The sequence below is a fragment of the Diceros bicornis genome, chromosome 20, assembly GCF_020826845.1.
Source record: "Diceros bicornis minor isolate mBicDic1 chromosome 20, mDicBic1.mat.cur, whole genome shotgun sequence".
NCBI classification, from domain to species: domain Eukaryota; kingdom Metazoa; phylum Chordata; class Mammalia; order Perissodactyla; family Rhinocerotidae; genus Diceros; species Diceros bicornis.
In genome coordinates, this window is record NC_080759.1 from 11433486 (window position 1) to 11458876 (window position 25391).

Below are 25391 nucleotides of genomic sequence, written 5' to 3' on the forward strand. Positions count from 1 at the left end.
CCTCTGGAATACCTATAATCCTTGTGTCGTATTTCCTAATTGAGTCAGATATTTCTCAGAGAATTTCTTAATTTCTTTTTTTTAAACTCTAGCATTTATTTATTTACTTATGTTTTTATTATTTTTTTACATACATTTTTTTTTCTCCCGAAAGTGGGATAGTTGTGTATCCCACTTGTAGGTCTTTCTAGTTCTTCTATGTGGGACTCTGCCTCAGCATGGCTTGATGAGCGGTCAGTAGGTCTGTGCTCAGGATCTGAACTGGCGAACCCTGGGCTGCTGAAGCCGACCATGTGAACTTAACCACTGTGCCACCGGGCCAGCCCCCTCTTCATTTCTTTTTAGTCTTAGTTCTCTCTCCTTCTCCATCTGAAGCATCTCTATATTTCTGTCTTCCAGACTGCTGATTCTCTCATCCATAATAGCAGCTCTGTTATTCAGGGAGTCTACATTTTTCTTTATCTCATCCATTTTGTTTTTCATCTCCAACATTTCTGATTGGTTTTTCTTTATAGTCTCATTTTTGCTTTTGAAGAAGTTCCTGATTTCTTTGAACTATCTGTACTTTCTTATAACTTGTTGAGTTTTTTTATGATAGCTATTTTGAATTCTCTGTCCTTTAGATTATCAATTTCTGTGCCTTTGGGATTGATTTCTCAGTGTTTTTCATTTTCCTTGTGGTCTGGATTATTAGTATATTTTTTCATACTCTTTGATGGCATGGATTTGTGCCTCCTCATAGTGATAGTTTCTGGACAGAGCTTCCCCCTGCTGCCACTGGGTGGTGGTCAAGAGCTATTTATTCTGAGCCCGCCAGGATCCACAGCTTGCTCACATACAGCTGCTGCTTTTCTTTCATATGCGTGCACGGATGCTCTGGCCAACCTGATGAGTTGGAGTGCCGAGGTGGGGGGGCACTTTCTTTCCCCTGTGCAACCCTTGAGGCTTCTCGCTCTGTCCTTACTGTTGGCTCTCCTGGGGTGCTGGCTTGATGAAGACACCCCTGCAATAGCTTAGCCACCTCTGTGTGAGGTTTTCCCATGGGTTGTGCGGGTACTTGGAGAGGGAAGGTATTCCCTTAGAGGGCCACCTCTCCCCCTCTCCTCTCAGAGCTGTGCATGGTCTCAGGGTCACTGCCGTTCAGGAGCGAGAGGAGATCCCCTTACCTCCTTCCACTTCCTCTGGCTTCCAGCACCTCCACTTTCAGATGTATGGCTGCGTGGGTCTCTCAGATGTCTTTTGTGTTGTGTGAATGTTCTCTGAGAGAGTCTAAGGGAAGTGCTCACTCTGCCATGATGCTGACACCTCTCGGGAGTTTTTAATATTTATTTTTCTCATTATCATCATCCCTTACATACACACCTTGTCCTGGTGACACCAAACGCATAGGCTGCCACACTGTAAGGCTTTTAAAAATCTTTATATTGTTAGAACCTGCCATATTGTATTGGTTGAAATGATTGAATGAATATTGAAATGCTACTCTTGGCCACAGTGGCCAAGAGGAAGATTTTTAAACTTTATGTTCTTAGAATCCCTCTCATTGCATTTTATTTTATTTTTTTTTTTGTGAGGAGGATCGGCGCTGAGCTAACATCTACCAATCCTCCTCTTTTTGCTTAGGAAGACTAGTCCTGGGCCAGCATCCATGCCCATCCTCCTCCACTCTATTTGGGACACCGCCACAGCATGGCTTGACAAGCGGTGTGTCGGTGCGCTCCCGGGATCCGAACTGGCGAACCCCAGGCCGCCGCAGCGGAGCACGCGCACTTAACTGCTTGTGCCACTGGGCTGGCCCCATTCTCATCGCATTTTTTGATACGATTAGTAGCTCTCCCTGGGCTTCCTATAATCAGTTCTAATACAGGGCTTATGAATCATATGTAGGAAACTCTTTCCTGTTAGAAGACCCTTTAGAATAGCAGATAGCTTAGAAAGTTGTCAGTAGCATATCATTTGAGAAATTTTAAATAGCAGTTTATTAGGAAAGGTAAACTTTTCCAAGTATATGGGTTGAACATTTCTAAGGATTTAATTTTGCTATACAAAATTAAAATGAAATATTAGTTTATGCTCATCAGACTGGCAAAAATTTTAGAAGATTTTATAACATCTTTTGCTATTTCTTATTCATTGCTCATAGAAATTTTTTAGAAAAGAGTCTGACATCCTGTATTAAAGTTCGGAATACACATTTCCTTTTGTGAAATTCCATTTATGGGAATCTATCCCACAGAAATGAAAGCACCGATACATAAAGACATAAATAAAAGGATGCTTACTGTATCATTATTTTTTGTGACTGATAACTAGTCACAAATTTAATGCTGTCATTAGGAAAATCACTGTATACATTATGGTATATTCACCCTGTGGAATATTATACAGTGATTTAATGTTATGAATTAGAGTTACACCAGATGAATAGAAAGGATTTTCATGGGGGTTTTGTTGAGTGAAAACAAGATAAGAATAATGTGTATGATAAAATCCCACTCTTGTAAAACCAGCAATGAAATAATTAATAACCCTTTCATGTGTATTTACATGTATATGTATATATGTATGCATGCATAGGATCATATGACTACAGAAGGAAATATTAAGGAACACACTATAGAGTATTAATTTGGCTTTTGAGGGATTAAGGAAATAAAACAAGAAAAGAAAAAGGTACTAAAAAAATGCATAAATATCACGTCTGTCTAAAATTATATATGTTGATTATATATGCAAAGATGTTAAAAAAATAATTTCATAGAAACTGCATACATTTCATAAAAAGTTGTATAATATATACATGGAATGGGAAAAGAGTATCTTAGAAACCACAAAATCAAATTCTTGATTTTTGAGAGTTAACTAAGCATACGTATAATTTTGGTTTGTTTTGCTTCCGTAGTAATTCCACTGAATGAAGAAGTTCTGTTAACATTAGGAAAAGAAGAGGTAAGTCACTTAATGAATTTGTAGTAACTCCAAAAATTTATAACTAAAAGTGTTTTGGATAAGTTCATGACATAAGGAGTTGGGTGAAACCACTTTAAAACCATATTAATTTTTCTATTTTTAATACTTTATAATTTTATTTATTTATTTTTCCCCCAAAGCCCCAGTAGATAGTTGTATGTCATAGCTGCACATCCTTCTAGTTGCTGTATGTGGGACGTGGCCTCAGCATGGCTGGAGAAGTGGTGCCTCAGTGCGCGCCCGGGTGCCGCCAGCGCGGGTACCAGCAGCGGAGCACACACACTTAACCGCTAAGCCATGGGGCCGACCCCATAATTTTTCTATTTTGATTTTAATTATGTTTTGTTAAACAGAATATTTTTAAAGAGTTGTAAAAGTTTTGAATTGAGTCCAAAAATTTGAATTTTGAACTCAATTTATATATCAGAACTATTGGTAAAGTTAGTGTTTAATATGTAAACCTTACTCTTGTACTTAATTTTCATTTTGTTAAACTCTTTTTGTAATAAAAGCAAAAAGGTTAAATATAGCTAGATGATGATACATATACATCTATCCTTCTCCAAACTTAATGTAAATGTCAATAAAGACATCTTTTTAAAGTGTAAGTCCGTTTGGTCAAAGTACAGGAGAGAAGATAGAAGCAAACAAGAATTTTAATCAAGGTTGTAGAGCATGGAAAGAGATAAGTATCTGTGTGCCTAGGTACAGAAATAGTGATGAAAAGAGAGATTATCTGCCCTACGGAGTTGAAGAAAGGCTTGGTATTTGAAGGAACCTGGTACTACGAAATTCAGGGTTCAAGTGTGGCACTAAAAACAAGATACCTTTAAAGTGAGAACTCACTATTAGAGCTTTTCTCTCTTACAGTCAAGCAGCTAACTTTTTACCTACATACCTGAAAACTCGAGGCATATGGCATAGAGACATTAAACTATAGAGGCTCTGGACTCAGGGATACCAGGTTGGGTGTTTAGTATGGGTGGTGTGCAGGTCAAAAGTCAGAAAGCCCTAGTTAGCATTTTCATACAGTGTGGTGGAAGTACCAGCTCCTTTCCCTGCTCTGTCTCCAGAGGTCTGTAGCCCAGTACAAAAATAGTCTCCCTGGGGCTACCCTGTTGGCATAGTGGTTAAGTTTGTTGCACTCCGCTTTGGCTGCTTGGTTTGTGGGTTCCAATCCTGGGCACAGACCTACACCACTCGTCAGCCAGCTGTGGCGGCAACCCACATACAAAATGGCGGAAGATTGGCACGAATGTTACCTAAGAGCTAATCTTCCTCAAGTAAAAAAAGAGGAAGACTGGCAGCAGATGTTACCTCAGGGAGAATCTTCCTCAGCAAAAAAATAAAAAAAGAAAATAGCCTCCTTCAGGAGGTAAAATAATCTTTGGAAAATCTAAATGGCCCAAGAAAAAAGATCTATAAGTATTACTACATGGGGCTTTCCAGTGAAAAAGCAGGGTGGCTGTGCTCAAAAAGCTCCATTCATAAACAGAGTTTTTAGTAAGTTTTTGATTTTTAAATGTGAATGTCCAGCCAACACTCATCAACATTTGTGAAATGCCTCCAAATGGAAAGGCAGAAACCCAAAATAATTGACAAAGATAAACCTTAAGGAAATAGAGACAATTCAGGGAACAAAGAGAATTTAATAAAATAATATCTTCAGAGAGATAAAAAGATTTGCTGAGTCCACAAAATAACAGAATGCTAGTTTTTAAAAAGGACCGCTTTACATCCCCTAGGATGGCTATAATGAAAAGACAGACAATAACAAATATTGGTGAAGATGTGGAGAAATTAAAACACTTATACACTGCTGATGGGAATGTGAAATGGTGCAGCCATTTTGTAAAACGATCTGGTATTTCCTCAAAAGGTGAAAGAGTTACTCTTTGAACCAGGAGTTTCACTCCTAGGTATATACCCAAGAGAAATGAAAATATGTATGTGTCCACATGAAAACTTACACATAAATATTCATAGCAATATTTTTCTTATTAGCCAAAAAGGGAAAACAACCCTAAATGTCAATCAGCTGATAACTGGATAAATAACATGTGATGTATCTCTACAATGATGTATTATTTGTCAATAAAAAGAAATGAAGTACTGATATATGTTATAATATGGAAGTACCTTGAAAACATTATGCTAAATGAAAGAAGCCAGTCACAAAGGATCACATATTATATGATTTCATTTATATGAAATGTTCATAATAGGCAAATGTATAGAGACGGAAAGTAGATTGTTGCTTGTTGATTAAGGCTGGGTGATTAGAGAGGAAATAGTGAGTGACTGCTAAAGGATGCTGCTAACAGGTTTCCTTTTGGGATGCGAAAATGTTCTAAAATCGATTGTGGCGATGTTTGTACAACTCTATGAATATACTAAGAATTATTGAATTATACACTTTAAATGAGTAAGTTGTATGGTATGTGAATTATATCTCAATAAAGCTGTTATTTTTAGAAAGGAGCAATCAGAGAACAAGAAAGTGCCCTTCTAAAGGGCTGAAATTGCTGAAATAAACACAAAAGAGATTGGTAATTATAGTCATGGAAATCTCCTAGATAGTAGTTAGGAAGGGATAAAAAGAGGAAAATTAGAATAATAGAAGATGAGAAAACTAGTGTATCGAAGCAAAAGGACAAAATATGACCAGTAGAAGTTTCAAAATGGAAAAAAGTGGAAGGGAAGAAATAATAAAATAAATAATACATGAACATTTTTCCCAGAATGAAAGATAGTGATGATTCTTCTTCACATTGAAAAGGTCCACCAAATTTCTAACATCATAAATTAAAAATGATGCATAACTTGGGGCTGGCCCTGTAGCATAGTGGTTAAGTTCAGTGTGCTCCGCTTCGGCAGTCTTGGTTCGCAGGTTTGGACCCTGAGTGCAGACCTACACTGCTTGTTAGCCATGCTATGGCAGTGACCTATATACAAAATAGAAGAAGATTGGCACAGATGTTAGCTCAGGGCGAATCTTCCTCAAGCAAAAAGAGGAAGATTGTCAACAGATGTTACCTGAGGGTGAATCTTCCTCAACAACAAAAAATGATACATGACATAGTGATCCAGCATAATTTTCCCATTGGTAGCGGCCCTTAGGTTAGCAACTGTTGCTTGGACTGGCCAAAATCCAAACTTGATGCAGTGCCAGCATCTGCCTCTACACTCTACTTTCATTTTAACTATTACAGATAAAGATAACAAAGGGATTGAATATTTAGCGTGTTTCTCATTGTTGTGCATTTTCTTATGCATCCAGTGAGCCAACTCTGTGAGAATTGTTTCTATCATGTCTAAATTTCATTGATAACTTCTAGCTACGGTAACTGATCACAGTGCAGCTGTTGTCTTATACATTTGTTGACTTGATAACCATCAGGCATCAAAAATTCATCATAACCTGCCCCGTCATCTTTCTTTTTCCCAAACAGTGCTTTCACCATGTTTCCGCGAGCCAGAGTCGCTGTAGCAAATTCCGCTTCTGATGCCAACTGTGTGAGGGTTTTCCCCAAGACCACTCTCAGGTTTAATGATCCACTACATGGGCTCACAGGACTCAGAAGAATTATTATACTCATAGTTATGGTTTATTATAGTGAGAGGACATAGGAAAAGGCACATGGACCCAGCTTACAGGAGTCCTTCCCCAGTGGAGTTGCACAGATGCGTTTAATTCTCCCTGCACCTGTGTGTGACCATATGTGCCAAGTGTTGTTCCAGGGAGGTTCACCCAAGTCTTGTCCAGAGTTTTTATCAGGAGTCAGTCACTATGCCTGTAGAGCCTGCGTGACTGACCTCAGCTACTCAGACTCCAGCCCCCCAGAGCAAAAATCCATTCACCATAAATCACCAAGTTAGAATAAACTCTCTAATCAGATTGGTACCAAGAGGCCCAAGGCCCCAGGCATACAAAAACACTCATGTTAGGCAGAATATTCCGAGTCCTCAGAGCTCATTTTCCAGGAGTCCACCAGGGACCAGTCCTGAACACAGGCCTTTCTTGGTAATGTGGAGAGTTTGTGCAACGTTGGCCTGCTGAGTTAACCCTGTCCTGCATACTTGTCTTTTTATTCTCTTAACAGTGTCTTTTGAAGAACATAAGTTCCTAATTTGATTAACTCTGTTTTATCAAGTTTTCTTTCAAGGTTTGTGCTCACATATAAGAATTTATTTAGGTTTCCATTTATTTGGTATTTAAAAAGTTTATCTCACCAATGTTTTGTAATTCACTATATCAACAGACTAAAAAGAGAAAAAAATCCTTTGATCATCTCAATGAATTCAGAAAGAGAAAGTGACAAAATTCAATATGAATTCATGAATTAAAAAAAAAGACTTCATGGGGCTCGCCCCGTGGCTTAGCGGTTAAGTGCACGCGCTCTGCTACTGGCGGCCTGGGTTTGGATCCCGGGCGAGCACTGATGCACCGCTTGTCCGGCTGTGCTGAGGCGGCATCCCACATACAGCAACTAGAAGGATGTGCAACTATGACATACAACTATCTACTGCGGCTTTGGGGGAAAAAAAAAAAAAGGGAGGAGTATTGGCAATAGATGTTAGCTCAGAGCTGATCTTCCTCAGACACACACATATACACACACACACACACACACACACACACACAAACACACACAAGACTTCATACATTGTAATAGAAGTGTGCAGGTCTTGTACATGTTTTGTCAAATTCGTCCCTTTAGTGTTTCATATTTTTGATGCTATTAAAATGGTATTCTTTTTTTAAATTTCAGTTTCCAATTATTTATTGCTGGCACATAGAAATACAATTAATATTTATATGTTGATCCTGTATCTAGTGAGCATGATAAACCCCTTTTTTTCTAGTAGCTTTTTGGGATTTTGTAGGATTTTCTACCTAGATGGTCATGTCATCTGAGATCAAAGGCACTTTTTCTTATTCCTTTCCATCTGGATACTTGTTATATCTTTTGCTCGTTTTATTGTACGTCCTAGAACATTTGGTAATATATTGAATAAAAGTGGGTGAGAATGGACATTTTTGCTTTGTTCCTGATCTTAGTAGATAGCATTTACTCTTTCATCATTAAGTGTGATGTTAGCAGTAGGTTTTTCATATATGCCCTTAGTTAAGTTGGGGAAATTACCTTTTATTACAATTTATGAAGTATTTTTTAATCATAAATTAATTTTGAATTTTGTCACTTATTCTTTCTGAATTCATTAGAAGATCAAATTTTTTTTTTTAGTTTATTGATATTGTAAATTACATTGATTTTTCTAAAATTGATTTTAACTGTTTATGCATTCCTAGGGTAAAGCCCACTTTGCTGTAATGTATTAATTTTTTTTATTTATTGATGTATTTAATTTGCTAAAATTTTGTTAAGATTTATGCATCTGTGTTTATGAGAGATATTGGTCTGTGGTTTTCTTTTCTTGTGACATCTTTATCTGGCTTTGATATCATGGCGATACCAGCCTCATAGAATGAGTTGAGAAGTATTCTCTCCTATTCGAAAGAGTTTGTATAGAATAAGTATTATTAATTTTTTAAATGTTTGTTAGAATTCACAAGTAAAGTCATCTGGGCCTGGAGTTTTCTTTGTGGGAAAATTTTTAACTACAAATTCGATTTCTTTGTGGTTAGTCAGGTTTTCTATTTTTTTCTGAATGAGTTTTGGTAGTTTGTGTCTTTCAAAGAGTTTGTCCATCTCATGTAATTTATCAAATTTATTGACGTAAAATTGTTCAAAGCATTCCCCCATTACCGTTTTAATGTTTTTAGTAATGTCACCTCTCTCATTCCTGATGTTGGTAATTTGTATCCTTTTTCCTCCTGTAATTAGTCTGGGTAATTTTGTTGACCTTCTCAAAGAATCAGCTTTGGGTTTCATTGATTTTCCCCTATTTTTCTGTTTGTTTTTCTATTACCTTGATTTAAGTTTATCATTTTTTTCCTTCAGTTTACTTTTTGTTTTATTTGCTCTTTTTCTAGTTTCTTAGGGTAGAAGCTGAGGACATTAATTTGACAGCTTTCTTTTTTTTAATATAGGCTTTCAGTGCTATAAATTCTCATCTGAGTGCTTTTGCTTCATCCCAGAAATTTTGATTTTGTTTTTATTTTCAGACAATTCATAATAATTTCTTATTTTCCTGTTGATTGCTTCTTTGACCCATGGATTATTTAGAAGTGTGTTTTTAGTATCCAAATATTTGCAAAATTTTCCAAAACCTTTCTATTATTAATTTTTAATTTCATTTCATTGTTGGATCATATCTATTGTAATATCAATATGGTTCCCTTGAAATCTACATTCTTGATTTTTCTTTCCTATTTGTCCTACCTTTTCTCTGTTCCTATTTTCCTCTTTTCCCACTTTCTTGGATTAATTGCATATTTTTAAAAATAATCCCATTTTATTTACACTATTGGCTTATTAGTTATATCTTTTCAGTTTTTCATGATTGCTCTAGGGTTTATAATACACGTCTTTAACTTATTACTGATTCAGATTTAGAAAAAGCTAATGGAAACCCTTGACATCAGGAAAATGGAACACTAGCTAATGTATTCTAGAAACAAACGGATACTAGAAAAAGTCCAGAGTTTATTGTAATTCCCTATAGCCACACAGTCTTCTTTGATGTTCCTCAGATACCTCAGCCACACTCTTGCCTCAGGGCCTCTGTACTTATGATTCCCTCTGCATGGAACATTCTTTTTTTTTTGAGGAAGATTGGCTCTGAGCTAACATGTGTTGCCAATCTTTCTCTCTCTTATTTTCTTTTTTCTTTTTCTCCCCAAAGTCCCCAGTACATAGTTGTATATCCTAGTTGTAGGTCCTTCTAATTCCTCTATGTGAGATGCCGCCTCAGCATGGCTTGGTGAGGGGCAAGTATGTCTACACCCAGGATCTGAACTGGTGAACCCCAGGCCACCGAAGTGAAACACGTGAACCCAACTGCTGCGCCACTCACTGGGCTGGCTGCAGGAACATTCTTTTGCTAGACAGTGACATGGTTTATCTCTTGCCGTCTTTCTGTGTTGCTAAACTGTTAAGCTGATCAGAGAGGTCTGTCCATATCATACTACCTAATAGAACCATCCCTGCTCTTCATTCTGTACTCTTATTTTGACTTATTTTTTTTCTTCATGGTACTTAAACTTACTTAAGTTATATATTTGTTTGTCTGGATTCCCCTCTTTGTTCTGTTCACCTTTGCATCCCTGACTCCTTCAACAATGCCTGGGAATCAATAACTGATCAATAAATATTTGTTTAATGAATGATATACATTTGTGTCTGTATAGTCTCCTTAGAAAAGAGACCTAATCTACTTTATTAATGAAAACTTACCATTAAACTGCCTTTCAATATGAAATTGAAATATATTGCTCAAAAACCCTTCTTATATTTTTGAATTTAACAATGAAATATTACAAAGAACTTAGTACCTGCTGTATATTTCCCTTTCAAAGACTTTCTGCTAAGCTTTTTTGCTATTGATTTCTGAACATCAATCCTAGACAATATGTAAATTTCACTATCATTCAGAAACACAACTATTTATGGGATTAAAGACTATGCAATTAATTTGAATTATTTTGTTCTAGTTCCAAAAACTGAGACATGATCTTGAATTGGTACTATCTACTACTCAATCAAAGAATGAAAAGTTAAAGGAAGACTTGGGAAGGTATATTTATGTTATAATTACCACTAATCATTGATATATGTTGAGTTGGCATTAATTTTTTATTTGGCTGTTGTTTGTTCTGTTTTCCATAATTAAAGGGAGCAACAGTGGTTGGAAGAACAGCAACAGATATTGGAATCTCTTAATGTTCTACACAATGAATTGAAAGAGCAGGTTGTGACATTTTCTGAATCAAGGTACTAAGTTTTGTGTTTTAGCTTTTTAAAACAGGAGAAAATATTTTCATTTTTATGTTACATGAAATATATAGATGAAAAGAAGGTAAATTTCACCAGAAATTTTGAGTCTTACCCTACCTTTTGCCCACTATTAGTTACATGATCTTTTATGAATGACTTGACTTGGTTGTACCTTTAGTTTTCCTACATGTTAAATAGAGAATATTATTTTCATAAAGCTAGTTACTTGGTTTCAGCAAATGAAGTTTGAACAAAGTTTTTGATCAACTTTATGAGTAACCAGTTACATATTCTTATGTATTTTATCAGTGAAATATTTCTCTTATTTTTTTAAAATCTGTTAGAGTCTTTAATGAGCTGAAAACTAAATTGCATGATATTAAAGAATATAAGGAGAAACTCTTGATTACCTTGGGTGAGTTTCTAGAAGACCATTTTCCTCTGCCTGATAGAACTGTTAAAAAGAAAAAGGTAAGTTTTAGAGAAGACATTCATGTAGATATTCATATATGAAATTGTTTCAGATAGGTTCAAATGTAAAGTTTCTGATAAATTTTTGTATGTTTATTATACGTTTCAAAGATACACACACAGAGATACATGTACAGAAATATTCCATAATCACATTATAATATTTATTGAAAAATTAGGAGCAACCTAGTTCAATAAAGTAGGATTAAATACATGTTTTATATTGTATCTGTAGGTTGGGGAAAATGCAGCTTTTAAAAATAATGTATTGGGGGCTGGCCTGGTGGCGTAGCGGTTAAGTGCGGGCGCTCCACTTTGGCGGGCCTGGGGTTTGCAGGTTCGGATCCCAGGCGTGGACCTATGCACCGCTTGTCAAGCTATACTGTGGCAGCATCCCATATAAAGCAGAGGAAGATGGGCACAGATGTTAGCCCAGGGCCAACGTTCCTCAGCAAAACGAGGACGATTGGCATCGGATGTTAGCTCAGGGCTAATCTTCCTCGTACACACACAAAATAATGTGTTGAACACTATCAAAGGAGTTAATGAAATGCTCACAATTTATTGTTAAATGGATAAAATACAGATGATTAAATTGAATGAGTCTAATTTGTACCAAAAAATGTAATAGTGCTTATGTCTGGGGGCTAGGATTGTACGTGAGATTTGTTTTTGTTTTTGTTTTCAGTATTTTCTAAAGTTTCGATGATGAACATGTGTAACTTCTAAAATCAGAAGAATGTTCTTTAAAATCTGTTAGTTAATATAAGTTATTGACTATTTTAATAGTTATGATGGAATAAACCGTTTCCACAAAAGCAGTAAATATTTCATTGGGTGACAGAAGATTGGGAATAACCACTTTAATTCCTGTTTTAAAAACAGTATATAGTATAAATATATAGAACTTGTGGAAGTGGAATAGGCATTGAAACTGGCACTAGAATGATCTTTCTAAAAAAAAATAGTTTAATCATTTTTCAACATAAAACTTTTGATGTCTCCCTATGGGATGAAGTTCATATTCTGGACTTTGTCTATCTCTTTAGCTTCTTTTCCAAACGTTCTTTATCCATTTGTTACGTGAATTCATTCAATCATGCTGCTGTAGTTCCATCAAGTAGGCAATGACCTGTCACTTTTTTGTGCCTGGTACTTTCTATTCCCTCTGCTTAGAAAACACTTCCTATCTGTGAGCCTGGCAAATTTCTATTTAGGCAATTCAAGTATCATCTGTTGTGTGAAGCATTGAATGAAGTTTGTGTCATTTTATTAGCATTTATCACGTGATTTTGTAGTGATCATTTATGTCTACCTCCCTGTTCGCCTACCATGCACTGTGAGCTCCTTGATGTGTCTAACTCATCTTTGCATCTCTACTATCTTGCATATCTATTACAGTACCTTCTGAATTCATATTTATTGAATGACTGTGAGTATATTAGGAAAAGGAGAAAAAATTTTCTTACAATCTGTTTTTTTATTCTTCCCTTTCTTCTTTGTAACTATCAGTAGGCTTTGCATTTGTTATGAACTTTGTCTCCCTTTCTATCTGTTGTTATTTATACCCCTTATTAATTTCTGAAATTATTGACAGCCTTCTGTTAACTGTTTCATTAAGTTCATGATTCGCTGATTTTTTCTTTTTTTTGCTGAGGAAGCTTGGCCATGAGCTAACATCCACTGCCAATCTTTCTCGTTTTGCTGAGGAAGATTGGCCCTGAGCTAACATCTGTGCCCATCTTCCTCTATTTTGTATATAGGATGCCTCCACAACATGGCTTGATTAGTGGTGAGTAGGTCCACACCTGGTATCTGAACCTGGAAACATCGGGCTACTGAAGTGGAGTACATGAACTTAACCACTATGCCACCTGGCTCACCTATGATTTGTTGATTCTTAGTGATCATACTCCTACAATAACTCACTGACTTATTTTTTGATCCCAGTCTCCCTTTTTTTTCCAACTTTTTTTTTAACCTATTAAGTTTCTCCACAATAGAACCAGAGATTTGAGGCATTCTGAAAAGGAAGCGTTGATTACCAGAAGCCATCATAGGTTCATTAAATCATATTTTATAAGCTCACTGTTTTTTAATGAAGTATATGAGCTATTAATACATGTTACAAAATGATAGGTTGCTTTCTCTCTCTCTCTCTGTCAAGCAGTAATACTGGATGTATTAGTTGGCTCAAGCTGCCATAACAAAATATTATAGGCTCAGTGGCTTAAACAAAAGAAATTTATTTTTTCACAGTTCTGGAGGCCAGAAGTCCAAGATCAAGGTGCCGTCAGGGGTTAGTTTCTGCTGAGGCCTTTCTTACTTTCTGTGGATGGCTGCCTTCTTGCTGTGTCCTCACATGGCCTTTTCTCTATGTGAGTGTAGAGTCCTTATTATAAGGACACTAGTTCAATCGGATTAGGCTCCCACCCTTATGACCATATTTAACCTTAATTACTTCTTTAAAGGCTCTGTCTCTAAATATAGTCACATTGGGGTTAGGACTTCAACATATGAATTTTGGGAGACACAATTCATTTCCTAACACTGGACTTTATAATTCAAAGATGTATACAAAGAATAAAGAAACAACCGAAATCTCTCCACCAGGTCATTAATATTAGGTGAACGTCATATGAGACATCTTCCTGAATACATATATGTGTAGAAACATAAATGGATGGGTGGATCAATGTAACTTTGTACATGCTAATATAAAATAAATATTAGATGTAATTTTACTTAAATTTGATAGAAGAAAAATGAGTGAAGTTGAATTGTTGAACTCAGATAAATATTTCTTTGCTTCAAGTGGTTTGAGTTCTGGAGAGATCTGTAATATAAAGAAAACAAATTATGAAAAACATTAAAAATTATAATAATTTAATTTCATCTTTTAAGTAGTATTAATTGACTCCCTGCTATGAAAGATAAGGCAATTAACATTCTTCCTCCTATATGCTCGTTTATATTCTGTCCTGATACCATCATTCATGTGTATGTTTAATTTTTATTCTATATTGTATTGGATTCAATGCTTATCATCTTTTACCATTCATTTTTGATTTCCTAAGTTTAATCCATCATTGGATTTGATAGGTTTCTTTTACAAGTAATGTATTCAAGAAAAATTCCTGGGTGTTTTATGTTTTGAATTCTTGAATGCTTAAAATACTTTATTTGCCTTTATCCTCAAAGGATATCTTTGGCATATTTTTTTTAAATCTCAAGACTTGGTAGGGATTGCTCCATTCTTCTGAGACGGAATGTGCTGTGGAGAAGTCTGAGGCCAGCCTGTAGATGTCTGGCTGATTCTGACTGTATGCCTAAGGAGTTCTTTATCTTTGAACTTCAAAAATGTAGCAGGGATATATCACGATGTTAATTGTTCAATATCAGTTTTGCTTTGAGGATATATTATTTCCAGGGGCAGATTTATGTCACAATTCATTTCAAGGAAATTTTATTTTATGTATCTTACACTGTTTATCATATCTTTATGTTGAAACATTTTTTCTTTACTTGCTTTCATTATATTTTTCCTCTGCATTTTCTTTGATTGTCTCAAACCTTTATATTTTAATCTACCTTGCTGCTTATTATTTCTTTATCAATTCTATAATTGTGTTTTCTTTGATCACTAGTAAATCATATGCTGCTTTTTACCACTCTTCCATTTAGTAAGGTGTTAGAGGTCAGGATATTTTAAGATCCAGCTTTACTATCTTTACTCAGGAATCACATTTTTGTCAGGGTTATTTTACTATTTCTTTAATGTATTTGTGTTTCTTTAAGACGTTATAAGGACTTCATGGCAATCTTTGGTGTCAGGAAAGTACTAGCTGTCAGTATAGTAGGTGACTTTGCAGTTAATTGAATGTCTGAACTCAAAAGCTGCTGATTAGGATTATTATTATTTTGAAAGATTTCTAGCAGTTTTTCTTAGAGCTTTGTCCTATTGAACATTTTTGACAGTAATTTGGATAAAGAGGTATAAGACGTGGTCATCAAAATTTGCAAATGATATAAAACTAAGAAGGCTAGATAGTAAATGTATTGGATGACAGAATTAGGACTATATTTTTCAGCTGGCCAGGAACTAGGCCAAGTAAAATAGGATGATATTTAGTGAAGGTGCATAAAATATCTTTCTTGGATTTAAAACATTAAAGAATGAAGGAGACATAACTTAGCTACAAGTATGAAAGAGACTTCGGCATTTTAGATGATAGTATGCTCAGATAGAGGTCAGCAGGATGAAATAGATGTCCAAGAGCTAATGCAATCTTAAACTTAATAAATGGAGTTCCATCATCTACGAGTATGAAGTGAGTGTTCCTTTTCATCTTTGGTGTTCAAATCACATCTAGATCATTGTGGAGGCTGCATTACAAAAAAAAAAATAGACAAATTAGAGTACATTCAGAGAGCAACCATGATATTGATGGGCCACAAGTCCAGGGCTTATGAAAAATAATTGAAGGAACTGATGATGATTAACATGGAGAAGACTTGAGGCTCATAATAGCTGTCCTCAAATATTGGAGGAATTCTTGGATGGAATTGGAATGAGATTTATTCTCTGTCATTCCAAGGAAAAAAGAACAAGTAAGTTGAGTTAACATGAACCCTCAAGAACTGTAGAAAGATGAACAAGGCTCCCTGGGAAGCCTGTCTTAAAGGTTGTTTCAACCGCATTTTTGTGAACATGAGTGTGTAATACAAGCAGGTTGTTTCCTTTCGAAATTCTTTTTAAATCATCTAATTATAAATGTTTGGTTTTAGTACACCTTGGTACCATTGCAATTAAATATTAATTTTTTAAATTGTGTAATGAATACACAATTTAAAATCTGCCATTTGCAGAACTGAAATGTTAATTGTTTGTTATTCACATTTCTCTCAAAGAAAAACATTCAAGAATCAACTACACAGCTGATAACACTGCATGAAATGTTAGAGGTAAGTGTTTTGTGTAGTTATTTTGTCTTGCAGATGTCTCTTAATTAGTGATTTGTGAACAATTATACACAGGCTTAAAACGGAAAAAATACTGCTTTAGTTCTTAAAGTATACACAATCTTTATTAAATATATTTATTTTATCTTTAGTATAAAATTAGTTTTTGTTTTCTATACAGTACTAGAAAGAATATTGTCATTTTTTAAAAGAACATGAAATTAGAGTCTAACCCTTAATCATGTTCCCAACATTATCACCTTAAGAAAATTTTTGTGATGTTATTTAGAATTTACACAGTGAAACCCTATGCTGTTACATTGATGGAATCTTTAGTTGGTAACTCTGTATTCTATCTAAAATATGTAAGTGAGCTTAAGGATTCTTTTCACGAAGTTGCAGAAATTTGTGCACAGTTTTTCCTGAAATAGCATCAGCCTCTTTTTCATGATATAAGAACTGAGTAATTTCAACTTTTTCTGCTTGACATTTATCTTTTTTACAAATATCTTTCACCTTTTTAAAAAAATGTTTTGAACTTCGGTCAAATTATCAAGTATATTAAATATTTTAGATCTTGATATGACAATGCATTGCAAATTGAGTAGAGAAAAAGGTAAAATAGTCTATGAAGAGCAGGATGTTTGACAATGTGTGCCTTTTAAAAATCATCAAGAAAAAGTGATTTCAGAAAACTTGTTTCATTATAATTTTATGAATTGGGTGCTAAAGTGTCTATTTTTATTCAGCTAAGTAGTTTTGGTGCCTCAGGATATCTTAATATAGAAATATTATTGCGCTGAAAAGAAAAATACAAATATTTATTAGATTTGTGATTAGAATCTTTTAACGTATTTCTAGTTACTCCAGTTTATACTGAAACTAAGAAACTACTGCTTCTTAAGGATGAGTTAACTTTTCTTAAAATAAAAGTTGTCATATATGTGGCAAATATTGACAGGTATTAACTGAGAAATACATGTGTGATTTTGGAATAGTATACTGTGGGATATCTTATAAAACTTAGAAACTGTTTTTGTCTCCAAGGCTAGTATTATCAATGATAAAAGTAACCAATATTTAAAGTGCAATTCAGTGAAAAATAAAACAATATACGTGTTCATTTTAAAGTTGAATTTTTAGCATTTAATTATTTCTGGCATCTATTAGAATTTCGATTAATATAATTGAAATTAGAAATGCAAGGTAAGAAAGATCTTAAATTGTGTTAAAATAAGCAGTTGCTCTGAAATAGGAATAATATTTAATTCTTTTATTATCATACCTAAAAGAAACGAGACCAAAAGATTTTTTACCCAGGATGTGGTACTTGAAATAGCTAAAGGTAATAGTAGATGAAAATTTCATTTCAAGAATTGAGATATTGATATTATTATGAAATGTGATGGAGATAAGAGCTTCATAGTTTAATTTTATTTCTGTGACACTTTATTTTGTATAAATTATGCTTTTTCTTTTCTATGTTTCTTAAAATAAAATCTTTTAATTAAAGCTTTGGCCTGGCAATTCAGAGATATGGAGTCTAATCCATGATCTGCCACTAATTATGTGCCCCTTGGGGGAACTCGTAACCCTTCTGAATTCTTATTTTGTAATTTGTGAAGGCACTGTGTGGTAGCTGAGGAGGCAGAGTAATAATTGATATATATTTAGCATTTTTCAGTATGTTTCATAGAACATTAGTGTCCAAAGAATTTTAAATATGTGTTTCTTGAAAAAACTTTCCTAATGCCAATGGATTTGGGAAAGACAGGATTCTCAGTGTCCATTAGCATTCTTTCCCCAGCTTATTTGAACATAGAACCCTGTTTTTCAAGACTAACAACATCCTTTGGGAGACCAATTCCATGGAAAGCAGTTTGGGAAATGTTAGCCTATATAATTAACTACAAATACTCAAAACTTTTCAATTTGTGGTTGTAACCCCTCAACGTCCTTAGTGAAGAAGTGAAAAATATTCAGGATGAAGTTGAAGGAAATGATGATAGAATTGTTGCTTTGAAGATTTATCAGAAGACGACGTGTCTTTTTGGGGGGGTGGGGTTGGTGATTTCTTTTTCCCTCAAATATTAAGACATGCATACTTACTTTTTTGAACTTTGTGCATATTTTGTTGAGTAATTTAAGTTTCTTAATTTTATTTTTAAGAAATAATTATAACCAAACTTCTAACCTTAAGAAATCATTAATCCTAAGAGAAGTGGGAGAATTGCAAATGCCTTTTAAACAGTTTTTAGGAAATGTTTTTAATTATTCAAAGAGAAAACTTTCATTCTTTGGTAAAAAATGTTATTAATGTCTTATAGTTGTATCATTTTTTTCCCAAGTAAGGTATATTTTGAATGATATTTTTTCCTAGATTCTTTTAAATAGATTATTTGATGTTCCACATGATCCATATGTCAAAATTAGTGATTCTTTTTGGCCACCATATATTGAGCTGCTCCTGCGTAATGGAATTGCCTTGAGACATCCAGAAGATCCAACCCGAATAAGATTAGAAGCCTTCCATCAGTAAAAGATGGTCTCTTTTTCACACAGTACTCAAAGAATCTTGTCATTCAAGGATAATGGAAACACTGAGGATTACTTGGCTAAAGAACATTATTTGCAAATTGAAGCACATAGTCCATCTTCCTTTTATCCTTAAAATGACACACACTGCCATTCATTTAAAAATGGTCCTTTCATGTGCAGTTAGTGCTTTGGTGTTTTAAACTAGATGGACAAGAATGCAAGTGAAAAGTATTCTAGACTTAATCATTACAAAACATTTAATGTATCTTACTTTTGCAATATTCTTTGGCAAATTCCTTGTTAATTAATGATATTACTAACGTAACATTTTCCTTTTAAAATTTATGACAGTTTCTTTTAGGCATTTTGAGTTGTAGTTGGTGCTTTACCTCCTTTAAATTTAGGAATTGTAATGCAAAGGCCATTTAATTTGCAGATGGCTTTAAAATTGACTTAGTATCTGATGTAGAAGGAAGCATAATTTTAAAGTATATAGTAAATTGTTCCATGTGTACTGTCTTATTTCTAGATTTGTCAAAAATTGAAATATAAAAAACTAATGGATAAAGGTAGCATGAAAACTATATTTTAAAGTATATTATGTAACAAGTGATATTATATATTAAACCGCTCTTGACTGTTAATTATTACTAACAAAATTGTGTTCATAAAATTTTGTTTATTCTCTGTGACTTTTCTGTAAATAAAATTCTGTCATCTAAAAATCTCTAGCTTTTTTTTGTGATGTGGCATGATATTTTAATAAATTAAATAGGTCTTTTTATAGATAGATAAATGAAAATATCATAGGACTCATTCAGGATTACATACAAGCTAAACTACAGAATTCCAAAACAATTTAGTATCATTAGTTTTCTAAGAGGACTTAACGTGTACTTTTACATTTGAAAATGCTTTCTACTATATATCATCCAAGTTTCTTGCTTACCTTAAATACTTCATCTTTTCTAAAGTAAGCAAATAATATTCCAAGTATACTTTGTCCTTTCTGTAGAAAATGCAAATACTATTATATTGTAGTGAATGTAAGTTCTCTTATGGGAAGATGACATATAAAGTACCTTCCTAGAATACTCCAGTTGGGAGTCAAAGGAATGAGCAACTTTTTATTCCCAGTTACTGGAGAAGGGAGAAATGGTTCTGGCATTATAAGTCTGACAATAATTCTACAGATGAAGTAGTGCTGTGGTCCGTGGACTTCTCTGTGTTGTGAATTACAGAAAGAAATAGATAAGGGCAAAAAACAATTTGATGATTTATTTGGCAAGTATTCATTTCACATTTTACTGATAAATCTGCTGGTTAGGATCATTTTACTACAGTATCTTGTATAAGGCTTTAAAGAAAACTATGATGATTGCATCCTACTTTAATTCATTAACCCAGGCTTCTTACGTAGCAAGATTATTCACCCACTTTTGATCTCAATCATAAGCAAAGTAACTTATAGTTGAATTAGTCTTGATTTGTACTCCATCTAAGCTTACATCCCTGGAAGCTTTTTGTGGTTTTGAGTATGTTGGAGAAAATGTTTCAAGTTCTGAAGACCTGTATGTATTTTCACTTTTCACTGATTTAAGAAAATCACCTGAAATCTATTAAAATTTAGAATTTGTTTTTATTTCACCAGCTCTTAAATATATGCAAAATATCTGAAAGTAATACCACATTCTAGCTTTCCCACACCAGATGGTGATGTTAGCCTAACTTAAAAACAAACATTTGTTTTAGTCTACCACAAAATATATTTAACTTTGTTATTGGTTGATGTGTATGCATGGATTGATTTGGGAGAAATTAAATCTCTATTTGGTTGAAAATTCAGCCCAGTTGAATATGACTTTATTGAGTCTTAGCCTGTGTTTTATATGATTGCACATCTATATTAACATTTTTGACTACCTTATTTTCCTTAGTTTACTTTTTTGTTTATTTAGCTAACTTTTAGTTTACTTCTTTGTTGCTTTTACCAGGAATTATATTTTTCAATTGTATACAACATCTTATCCCAACTTATTTTCTGATAATTACTAGTAAATGATTAATAATAATAACTAAGAATGGTAAATGAAACGTCCTAATGCCCTTTTGGTATTTTCTAATCAAATCATTAAAAATATGTAATCTTTATGCTTGCAATGTCTACTGATAGACTATATTTTTTCTAAAAGTTTTTATGGGTCTGACAATATGCTACCAGTTGCTAAATGCAGCATTCCAAATACTTTATGATTATTGTTACATTTTATGACATGTGGACTCAGAAACATCAATTAGTAAAGTGAAAAATTGCATACTATTACCTTATTTTTAATATTTTTCTTAGTTTGTTGTCTGTCTTCCAACCTTGTGTGGGTTGAATTTCCCTTTTCATTGCATTCAGTGATTTTAATTTGCAACTGCTTTTCAATTATACAAAAAATAAATGCATTCTTTTTTGAAGAATTATTACAGATAAATCTAAGTTACCTTTGACCACATTTCCATTTTGGGTTCTCCCCCACTAATGAGGTAGCCACTATTTGATGCATGCTATTAATTTTCATGTTACATTATCATATTTTCCTACCATTTTACTATGTCCAGAATGTAATAAAATCCATCTTAACAAATCTTGTTTTGTAGTAATCACAGAGCCAATTCACATTGTGGTGGATTGTTACATATCTGTTCACTATCCCCATATAATATTTCTACATTACAATGTTTACTGTTAATACAATTCTTTAATATAACAATATAATTTGGCTTGTTCAATTGTATTAATTTTCTGGAAAGATAATTACGATTAATGTAATTTTAAAGTAGTTTTTTAACTTTTCTGAGTAATAAATGATTCTTTTGAACCCCAGAAGTCCTCTATTCTTTGAAACAATATAAGAAGCAATATTTGCCATCCTTTTCAATTTATACATGGGTGTGCAAGAATCTGGGCAAGGGAAGTAGCAGGAATAAGTGATATAATTATGGATAATTCAAATGAGCTAGACATTAACATAATCTGATGGGAGGAAAGTGCTTACATTCTCTTGAATGCTTTGGTTAATCTCCTGTAATATATTTGTCTGTTTGGTCATTATTACTTACTAAAAGTACCAAATTCTTTTCTAGCTGGTAGCTAATTTGGGGTAGCTATTATAAAGATGGAGAGAGAAGTATCTTGAGCCTCAGTAATTTCATTTTTTGGATTTTGCCATTCCTGCTATTTGTTATAAGACATACCTAAAAAGTTAGGTCTCTGTATCCTCTTTTAATTGTACTTTGTGTCCTCTTTTAATTATATTATGAATGTAAAATAAAATCTTTTATTTTTTCTTATTAATCTAACATAACAGTGTATTCAAATAATAGCCACAATGTATTCTGTGATTATAGCTTATGTTAAGTAAAATGATTGACAACAATGTCATTTTACCTTCATTTTTCCTTCTCTAACACTCTTCCTTTCTTTATGTAGATCCAAGTTTCTGACCCTACATCATTTTCTTCACTGTGAAGAATTTTTTTAACAAGGCAAGGCAACTGGCAACAAAATCCCTCAATTTTTGTTTGTGAAAGTCTTCTTTTTTCCTTTACTCTTGAAAGATAATTTTACTGGTTACAGAATTCTAGGTTGGTGTTTTTAATCTTTAAAAGACTTTAAATATTTCCCCCCACCCTCTTCTTGCTTTCATAGTTTCTGAAGGGAAGTCTGATGTAATTCTTATCCTTATTCCTCCATTTTAAGGTTTTTATTCCTCTGGCTTCTTTCAATACTTTGTTTTTGCTTTTCTGCAATTTGAATATGATATGCCTATCTGTAGATTTTTTTGATATTTATCCTGCTGAGTGTTTCTGAGCTTCCTGGATTTGTGACTTGATATCTGTTGTTATCATTATTACTTCAAATATTTCTCGTGTCCCTTTCTTCTCCTTCTGGTATTCCCATTACACGTGTGTTAAACCTTTTGTAATCATCTCACAGTTCTTAGATATTCTGTCCTTTTTTGTTCTTTCTTCTGTTTGCATTTCAGTTTTGGAAGTTTCTATTGACGTATTTTCAAGCACACTGATTCTTTCTGTAGTCACGTCCAGTCTATTGCTGAGCCAATCAAAGGCATTCTTCATTTCTGTTACATTGTTTTTGATTTTTAGCATTTCCGTTTGATTCTTTCGTAGAGTTTTCATCTCTCTGCTTATATTACCATCTGTTTTTGGATGTTATTTACTTTTTCCATTAGTACCTATAGCATATTAATTATAGTTTTAAATTCCTGGTCTGATTATTCTAAAGTCTCTCTCATATCTGAGTCTGATTCGTATGCTTTTTCTCTTCAAAATGTCTGTCTTTTTATGCCTTTTAGTATGGCATTTAATTTTTTGTTAATCCAGACATGATATACTGGATAAAAAGGAATCTGGTACTGGCTCCACTGACTGTTTTTCCTCCTGGGCTTCTGCTCTGGTAACTGTGATGTTATATATCTGTCTGTCTCTCCAATATTTGGGGCAGTGAATTGCCCTGTGACCTCAAATTCTCTGCTATATCTAAGAAGATTTGTTGATTTTCAGTTTGTTCAGCTATTTTTCTTGTTGTGAAGACAGATGTGAGACTTAACCTGTGGCATTGGAATCAAGAAGTCTGACATTGACAGCATGTTGTAAGGGATCAGAAGGAGGAATTGGAAATACTGGTATAAAGTATTTGCATTACTTGTTATGTGGTGTAATGTTATTTCAAAGTGAAGTTGGATTAGTTCTAAGTGTATATTGCAAACTCTAGGGCAATCACTTAAAAATTTTTTTTTAAGGATAATTGATGTACTAAGACAGGAGAGACTGAATCAAAATGCTTGTTTAAACTAGAGAAGGCAAAAAAATGGAAAACAAAAAGGACAAGGGCAAGAAATAGAAAACAGTAGCAAATATGGTAGATCTCAATCCAACTATATCATTAATCACTTTAAATGTGAGTGGACTAAATACACTGATTAAGACAGGACTGTCAGAGTGGATGAAAAAACAAGACAACTATATATTTTCCACAAGAAACCCATTTGACATATAAAGAAGACTTAGATAGATTGAAAGTAAAGGAATGGAGAAACATATACCATGCTAACATTAATCAAAAGAAACCTGGATTTAGCTATATTATTTCAGAAAAAGCAGACTTCAGAGCAAGGAAAATGAACAAGGATTATGAAGGGCACTTCATATTGATAAAGCACTCAATTCTCTAAGAAGACATAATAGTCCTTAAGGTGTATGCACCTAACAACATTATCATAATACATGAGGCAAAAGCTGAGAACTGCAAGAAGAAGTAGTTGAGTTCACTATTATAGTTGGAACCTTCAACATTCCTCTCTCAGTAATTGACAGATTGAGCAGGCCGAAAATCAGTAAGAATATAGTTAAACTGAACAGCACCGTCAATCAATTGCATCTAATTGACATTTATAGAACACTTATCCAGCAACAGCAGAATACATATTCTTTTCAAGTTCACATGGAACATTTACTAAAACCTCATTCTGGGTCATGAATAAATTTTAAAAAATAGACTACAAAGTGTGCTCTCAGACTACAGTGGAATTAAACTAGGAATCTGTAACAGAAAGATGCCTGGAAAATCCCAAAATATTTGGAGATTAAACAACATACTTCAAAATAATACATATATCAAAGAAGTCTCAAGAGAAATTTTTAAGTATTTTGAACTAAATTAAAATGAGAATACAACTCATCAAAATTTGTGAGATGCAGCCAAAACAGAGTTTAAAGGGAAATTTATAGCACTGAATATATTTCTTAGAAAAGATGAAAGATCTAAAAGCAATAATTTAAGATTCCACCTTAGGAAACTGGAAAAAGAAGAGCAAATGAAATCCAAAGTAAACAGAAGAAAGGAAATAATAAAAATCAGTAGAAATCAATGAAAACTAAAACAGGAGAAATCAATAGAGCAAATCAATGAAACTAAAAGCAGGTTATTTGAAAATATCAATAAAATTGATAAATTGCTAGCCAGGCTAACTAAGAAGGAAAGAAAACAAAATTTACTAATATTAGAAATTAAAAGAGGGGCCATCACTACTGATCCCAGGGACATTAAAAGGATAATAAAGGAATATTATGACCAACTCGATGTCCACACATTTTATAACTTACATGATATGGAACAATTCTGTAAAAGACAGTCTACCAAAACTCACATGAGGAAAAATAGCTACTTTGTATAAGCCTATATCTGTTAAAGGAATTGAATAAATAATTAATAAGCTTCCAAAACAGAAAGCATCAGGCCCAGATTGTTTCACTGGTGAATTCTACCAAACATTCAAGAAGGAAATGATGCCAATTCTGTACAATCTGTTCTAGAAAATAGAAGCAGAGGGAATAGTTCCTAACTCATTCTGTGAGGCCAGCATTACCTTAATACCAAAACCAGAAAAAGACATTACAAGAAATGAAAACTGCAGACAAATATGTCTCATGAACATAGATGTAAGAATCCTCAACAAAAGTAATCAAATTCAACAGTGT

General features: G+C 33.7%; 1 protein-coding gene across 7 annotated transcripts in view; it reads left to right on the top strand.

The window, feature by feature from the left end:
* Positions 1-25391, top strand: part of CENPK (centromere protein K) — a 71778-nt gene that overhangs the window by 25344 nt on the left and 21043 nt on the right. For 3 of the 7 annotated variants that reach the window (XM_058563986.1, XM_058563985.1, XM_058563993.1), the window contains 6 exons: positions 2903-2949; positions 10589-10671; positions 10770-10868; positions 11216-11342; positions 16254-16307; positions 18685-19571. In XM_058563986.1, coding sequence (XP_058419969.1) covers positions 2903-2949; positions 10589-10671; positions 10770-10868; positions 11216-11342; positions 16254-16307; positions 18685-18843 — 569 coding nt within the window. In that variant the 3' untranslated portion in view covers positions 18844-19571. Of the gene's footprint in view, positions 1-2902; positions 2950-10588; positions 10672-10769; positions 10869-11215; positions 11343-16253; positions 16308-18265; positions 18583-18684; positions 19572-22320; positions 22375-25391 lie in introns of those variants that run through there. The other 4 variants (XM_058563987.1, XM_058563991.1, XM_058563988.1 and 1 more) reach the window with 3 other exon arrangements.